Source organism: Elephantulus edwardii, unplaced genomic scaffold, assembly GCF_000299155.1.
Source record: "Elephantulus edwardii isolate Elephantulus edwardi_28Jun2011 unplaced genomic scaffold, EleEdw1.0 scaffold00225, whole genome shotgun sequence".
In the NCBI taxonomy this organism is placed as follows: Eukaryota; Metazoa; Chordata; class Mammalia; order Macroscelidea; family Macroscelididae; genus Elephantulus; species Elephantulus edwardii.
The window spans coordinates 774,713-781,887 of NW_006399975.1; the positions used below are offsets into that span (position 1 = coordinate 774,713).

At 43.8% G+C, this 7,175-nt stretch overlaps 1 protein-coding gene across 1 annotated transcript in view; it reads right to left on the bottom strand.

Moving 5' to 3' along the window:
- LOC102853954 (cAMP-regulated phosphoprotein 19-like) overlaps window positions 1-4,631 on the bottom strand; it is a 31,423-nt gene extending 26,792 nt beyond the window's left edge. Inside the window, exon 1 of the mRNA XM_006898240.1 lies at window positions 4,584-4,631. Within this exon, the coding sequence (XP_006898302.1) occupies window positions 4,584-4,628 (45 nt within the window). The 5' untranslated portion in view covers window positions 4,629-4,631. The remainder of the gene's footprint in view (window positions 1-4,583) is intronic.
- Window positions 4,632-7,175: the final 2,544 nt, after the last annotated feature.

Sequence of the window (7,175 nt, forward strand, 5' to 3'; positions counted from 1 at the left end):
GCATATATTTGAATGATAGTGGTATTCACTGGACTTCCTTGTATGCATATGGATATTATCCTGTTGCTCACCACATTGTATTTCAGGATAGATCTAGAAATGACTATTTTAATTATGAAATCAACCCCATCTTTTCTTCTCACCTTTTCATCCCCGGCACAGTAAATCATATGATCATCTGATTCAAACATGCCAAGCCATCTCATTTCGCCAATACCTAGTATGTCAATATTTATGCGTTCCATTTCCTTCTTAACAATGTCCAATTTTCCTACATTCATGCTTCTCACAATCCACGTTCCAATCACTAGTGTCTCCTTACAGCTATTCCTCCTTCTCTTGTGTTTCCATTTCTAAGATTTCAGTTTTACTTGCCATGTCTGTTAATCCAAATGATAGTCTAAGTGTGCTCTATTGTACATAGTTTTCGAAGACCTTATATATAATAATATATATTATATATACCTATATATAATCTACATATATATAATAGTTATGTGACAGACAAGCATTCTACAGAAAAGAGCAGATCAAAGACATTTACCAGTTGGAAAAAAGATCATATTCAATGTTGCTACCCATCCCGCTACACGTTTGGTTGGTTTTTGTTTGTTTGGGTTTTTTGGTTGTTGTTTATCCACCCTTTCCTACTCCACCACCATCCCTTCCTACTTTTGCCTACACCATTCAACACCCATCTCCCACTGATAAGCCCCTAATGGCTTAAGTCTCAAGGCGTCAGGATTTCTTTGATTATGACCATACCATGCTGCTGTCAGGCTTTTATGATGTAGAAAGTGGGACTTCAATTTAAAGTTGTTAAGTACAACTGTCACGTACAGCTTCTTTTCCTGGAAGGTTCTGAGAACAAAATCCTTGCTCTTAAACTTCCACTCCAGGAATGACTTCTTGTAACAGTATATTCACTAAATTCTTTAGATGAAAGTTCAAATGACTGCATACACAATAACCTAAGTTTTTTAGTTGACTGACGTGTTCTTCCTGTAAGAACACAGCAATGACACTAGAGATTTTCAAAATGTTTAGGTAGCATCCATGAGAACATCACTCTCACATTTACAGCAATCTTCAACTCAGAAAGACTTTTTATTCCCAGCACATTTTGGAATTAATGACCAAAGCCATAAAACCCAAAAGACTGGACATAAATTTTTAATGCAGACACTCATTAAGCAAAACAAAACAAAAAAAAAACCCACTTAAAAATATCCTTAGTACTGTTAAAAGAACTGAAGAACAGATTCAAACCTAGAGTTGGTGTAATCAAGGATGCTTCGGGCAGAATATTAAATGATCCAGGAAGTATTAAAAGAAGATGGAAGGAATATACTGAGTCATTATATAGAAAGGAATTGGCAGATACAGAGGAATTTAAAGAAATAACATGAGCAAGAGCCTATGGTGATGAAGGAAGAAGTTCAAGCTGCTTTGAAGGAAATAGCAAAAAATAAAGCCCCAGGAATAGATGGTATACCAATTGAAGTATTTCAGATAACAGATGTTGCCCTGGACGTGCTCACCAAGTTGTGCCAAGAAATCTGGAGAACAACCACTTGGCCAACTGACTGGAAGAGATCTATATTTGTTCCCATTCCAAAGAAAGGTGACCCAACTGAGTGTGGAAACTACAGAACAGTGTCATTGATTTCACATGCAAGCAAGATTCTGCTGAAGATCATCCAAAAACGATTAGAACAGCACATCAGCAGAGAACTGCCTGAAGTCCAGGCTGGGTTTAGAAGGGGTCGTGGTCCTAGGGATATCGTTGCTGATGTTAGATGGATCTTGGCTGAAAGCAGGGAATACCAGAAGAATGTCTATCTGTGTTTCATTGATTATGCAAAGGCATTTGACTGTGTGGATCATAACAAACTGTGGCTGACTCTGAGAAGAATGGGAATCCCAGAACATTTAATTGTGCTAATATGAAACCTATACTTGGACCAAGAGGCAGTAGTCAGAACAGAGAAGGGTAACACTGCATGGTTCAAAATAGGGAAGGGTGTACGCCAGGGAGGCATCCTGTCTCCATACCTTTTCAACATGTATGCAGAGCAGATTATCCGAGAGGCTGGGCTCTATGAGGAGAATTGTGGCATCAGGATTGGTGGAAGATCTATCAACAATCTGCGTTAGATGACACAACCCTGCTTGCTGAAACTGAGGAGGACCTCATGCACTTGCTGCGAAGGGTCAAGGACTGCAGCCTTCAGTATGGACTAAGGCTCAACGTCAAGAAGACAAAGATTCTCGCCACTGGACCAATTGGCAGCGTCAGGATGGATGATGAAGAGATTGAGAGTGTTCACAGCTTCACTTTGCTCGGCTCCACAGTTAACACTCTTGGTACCAGCAGTCAGGAAATCAAAAAGCGTATCGCGATGGGAAAGTCTGCCATTAGGGACCTCTCAAACATACTCAGGAGCAACAGTGTCTCTCTGGAGACTAAGGTGTGCCTGATACAGGTCATGGTATTTGCAATCGCTTGTTATGCATCAGAGAGTTGGACAATGACTAGGGAGGACAGAAGGAGAGTGGATGCTTTTGAGCTGTGGTGCTGGAGAAGGGTACTGAATGTACCCTGGACTGCCAGGAAAACAAACAGATCCATCTTGGAGAGGATTAAACCAAGCTGCTCCTTGGAGGCAAGGATTCTGGGGCTTCGTCTGACATACTTTGGACATGTTGCCAGGAGGGGCGGGTCCTTGGAGAGGGACATCATGCTTGGGAGGGTGGAGGGACAGTGCAGGAGGGGAAGACCCTCTATGAGATGGATTGATTCGGTGACTGGGGTAATCGGGATGGGTGTGTCAGAGCTGGTGCGGTTGGCGCATGATAGAGCAGGGTTTAGAGCTGTTGTGCATAGGGTCGCTATGAGTCGGAAACGACTCGATGGCACATAACAACAACAACAACTGTTAAAAGACACTAAACTGACCAAGTAAAAGCACTGGCACTCTAGAAATTTACACTTCATACCTGGGCAACATATTAACAAATCTTACAAAACATGAGGCTCTGGTGGCATAGCAGAGCTGCTCTTTTAACCTTAAGGCCAGGCCTCTCAGAATCTACTACTGGTTCTGCAGGAAAAAGATGGGCAATCTCCTGTGTGATTTACAGCCTTGGAAATGCAATGGAGGGTAATAATATATAATCATCATCATCAGTAATAACTTGACAGCAAAGAGTTAATGTTTTTTCCAATGAGTTAATTTTTACAAAGGAAAATTACATAAGCACACTAGTGCAGAGAAGTCAACACATCAGTTTAGGTAAAGCCACCAAAAACATGGTTTGTTATTTTGGGGGATTCCTAAATCAAAAACAACAATGACTATTACAATAAATAAGGTATTATTAATATTACTATTAAAATTGTAATCTTTAAATTAACTACTTTGATCTCCAAATCCTATTCTTTGCAAAGTGTAAAAATTTACCCACAGGAAGGTTTTTCACTGGACTATTCCCCCCATAATGTGATAATCTAGACTATTTGCTTTTCTATACCATTTGTTTTTCTTAAAATTACTTTACAAGGACTATCTTAAGAGAACCATTCCATTCAGGAAAAATTAAGACGGTTAAGAATCTATGAAAGGAGTTTAGAATTTTAACCCAACGTCTAACCTTTTTAGGACCAACGATTTAACACTAAGCAGAAACTTTTATAAAATCCAAGCACTAAGTCCTATTTACAGTAATATTTGTTTTTAAAGTAAACATGTAGGTAACGCTTCATAACAATTTAGAACTGCAGAAATAAATGTGGGAGAAGTTAAGAGCTTGCCTAAATAAATTATACAGCCTCATATTCATTATCTGAGTCATATTAATTTCTAGTCATTTTCTCTATATTCGAAAGACACCACAATATTAAGAGATTACTGTTTTCAAGAGACAGCTAGTTAACTATGTAAAAAAACCTGAAAAAAATTCCATTTAAAATGTTCCTTTAGATTGTGTAGTCAAGTACCATTTGTGCATCCTACAACCTAACATTTTTGCGCAAACACTACTCATCTAAGGATCACAACAATACGAAGGAAGCAAAACATCATCACTTCCGTTGTACAGATGAGTAAATGGAAGCCTTAAGAATTTAGTGAATAAGGTCACAGCATCAACAAATAACTAGAACGAAAATCTGAATCCAGGTTAACAACAAAGTCCGGGGCACTCACACAATACAAGTCACTTGCAGAGTTCAAGGCAAAAGAAAAACTTCTTAAAAGCCTGGGGTTACACTCCCAAGAGCTGAGTTCTGGGCTCCTCTATGTATTTGAACGAGGCACGCACACTTTCGGGGATTTGAAAGGATCGGTTTCGGAAAAATGTCTTAGGGAACATTCAAACTCTCAACATGGTGGTGTTAATTACAAGAGTGAGCGCGGAAAGCCTACACTGGAATGTTCTGACTTCACAAGCGAGCAGACAGAACAAACAGCACTTTGCAGCAAGCGCCGCCCGACTGGATTCTCGGGCGCGCCCAGCCCCACGCGGCGGGGTCAGGCCGCCGCCCCACGCCCGCTGCCCCCGCCCGCGGCCGACACACTCACCTTCTGCTCCTCCGCGGAGGCCGCCTCGGAGATTTCTGCGGACATAGTGCTCCCTCTGCAGACGAGACGCCGGGAAAAGATGCGATTACCAGGTGGCTGAGGCCATTTGGCCACCGCCGCCGTCTCAGGGCCGCCCCGCACCCGTCCCGACTCTCCGACACGCGCCGGGGCCGCCGGGGCCCGCGAAAATGGCCTCCGTCTTACGACAACACGGAGTCCCGCGAGGGCGACCCGCGGCGGCCCCGGCCGGCCGCAGTCCACCCGCCGCCGGCGACGCCCGTACCTACCTAGCTCCCTTTCTCAGGCTCTGCGACGCCCAAACACTTCCTTTTTTCCTTCAAAGGTCGCGGCTCGCGCCTCACCTCACATCCGTCTGTGACCAAGCGATGCTTCTTGGGATTTGTAGTTTGTAAGTGGAACAGACTTGCCATGCCCTTTCCTACTTTTTCTGATCTTTTTGGTCCCAGGGTTGTTGTGTTCTTCGAGTGGGAACCGACGTAGTAGCTGACCCTCTAGCCTGAACCCTCCAGCGGCGGTCAATCACATGGGAGAAGATTGTCCATCATCCCGCTAGTGGGTTCAAGCCATGTGCCTTTGATATTGCAGTGCAATTTTTTACCACTAAGCCACCAGTTGGAAGCAGGAGTGGCATCCACTTCCCAAACAACAAGCCTCCGGAAACCCTATGAACTTTGATAAATGTCCATAGTTGTAGAAGGGCTTCAAGCCTTTTGCTCATAGGGTCACTATAAGTTGTGCTCTGCTCGAAGGCAGTCAACAACACAGGCCACCAGAGCCCATTTCTGAATCTAGTTTTTCTGTTTCCCCTTCAGCCTCGCCTGAACCTATTCTCTTCCTTCTTGGTTGTCGTCGAGGAACAGTTATTTAAAAATTACATTTAAGAGCTGTTGTCACATTTTGGGTTTTGTTTTTTTTTTTTGGCTGAGTACAGTGTACTTTATTGATGGTACATGACAAGATGGGCTCGCCAAGCCCCTCCCCTTTCTCAGGGGCATTTGATGGAAACTTGTGTCAAGGGTGTGAGATTCTCAGTGTGTGGGAGGATCAAGTTGGGGCAAGGACTCCCCAGCAGCTGAGGGTCTCTCTTCTAGTGCTATTGCTGGGGCTGGTGGTCCAAGGGGATCTTATTCATTGGAGGCCATGTGAACCATCAGGTCGACCACCCGGTTGCTGTAGCCAAATTCATTGTCATACCAGGAAATGAGTTTGACAAAGTGGTCGTCCAGGGCAATGCCAGCCCCAGCATCAAAGGTGGAAGAGTGGGTGTCACTATTAAAGTCACAGGAGACAACCTGGTCTTCAGTGTATCCCAGAATGTCCTTGAGGGGCCCTTCTGATGCCTGCTTTACTACTTTCTTGATGTCATCATATTTGGCAGCTTTCTCCAGACGGCAGGTCAGGTCCACAACTGACACATTGGGGGTGGGGACACGGAAAGCCATGCCGGTAAGTTTCCCATTCAGTTCAGGGATGACCTTGCCCACAGCCTTGGCAGCGCCAGTAGATGCAGGGATGATGTTCTGGGCAGCTCCACGGCCATCACGCCACAGCTTTCCAGAGGGGCCATCCACAGTCTTCTGGGTGGCAGTGATGGCATGGACTGGGGTCATGAGTCCCTCTACAATGCTGTAGTTGTCATGGATGACCTTGGCCAGGGGAGCCAAGCAGTTGGTGGTGCAGGAGGCATTGCTGACAATCTTGAGGAGAGTTGTCATACTTTTCATGGTTCACGCCCATCACAAACATGGGGGCATCAGCAGAAGGAGCACCACCCTTCAAGTGAGCCCCAGCCTTCTCCAAGGTTGTGAAGACACCAGTGTACTCCACAACACACTCAACACCAGCATCACTCCACTTGATGGTGGGATCTTGCTCCTGGAAGATAGTGATGGCTTTCTCACTGATGACCAGCTTCCCATTCTCAGCCTTGACAATGCTGTTAAACTTGCCATGGGTGGAATCATATTGGAACATATAGACCATGTAGCTGAGGTCAATGAAGGGATCATTAATGGCAACAATATCCACTTTGTTAGAGTGAAAAGCAACCCTGGTGACCAGGCGCCCAATACGGCCAAATCCGTTTACTCCGACCTTCACCATTGTGTCTCAGGGATGCGGCTGAGGCTGCACAAGAAAAGATGGCAATCTGGATCGACGCGGAGCAGAGAGCCACATTTTGGTTTTTTTAAACACCTTTTCAGCTCCTAATTTTACAGTCCATTTTTCTTGTGTTAACTTCGTTTACTTAGACACGTTACCATTTTTGTGGCAACTTCATCAGATCAGCCAATTAAGTGATTCTGCCTAAAATACAAGCGTTGAATCTTCTTGATGAGGCAAGTAAGGTAGACAGAGAACATGCTGTTTCAATGAAACATTCTCAAGACTGGCTCCTAATCTTTTTTTAACATGAACTTGCCCAAGTATTAAGGTAAAACTATTTGAAAGTCTTTAAGAATTAAAAAAATGAAACAAATGGGGGGGGGAATTTACTATCCCTAGCACAGAAAAACCTCTCCACCATAAAGAGAAAGAAAAGATTCTTTATTGAATAAACATTAAACCAGA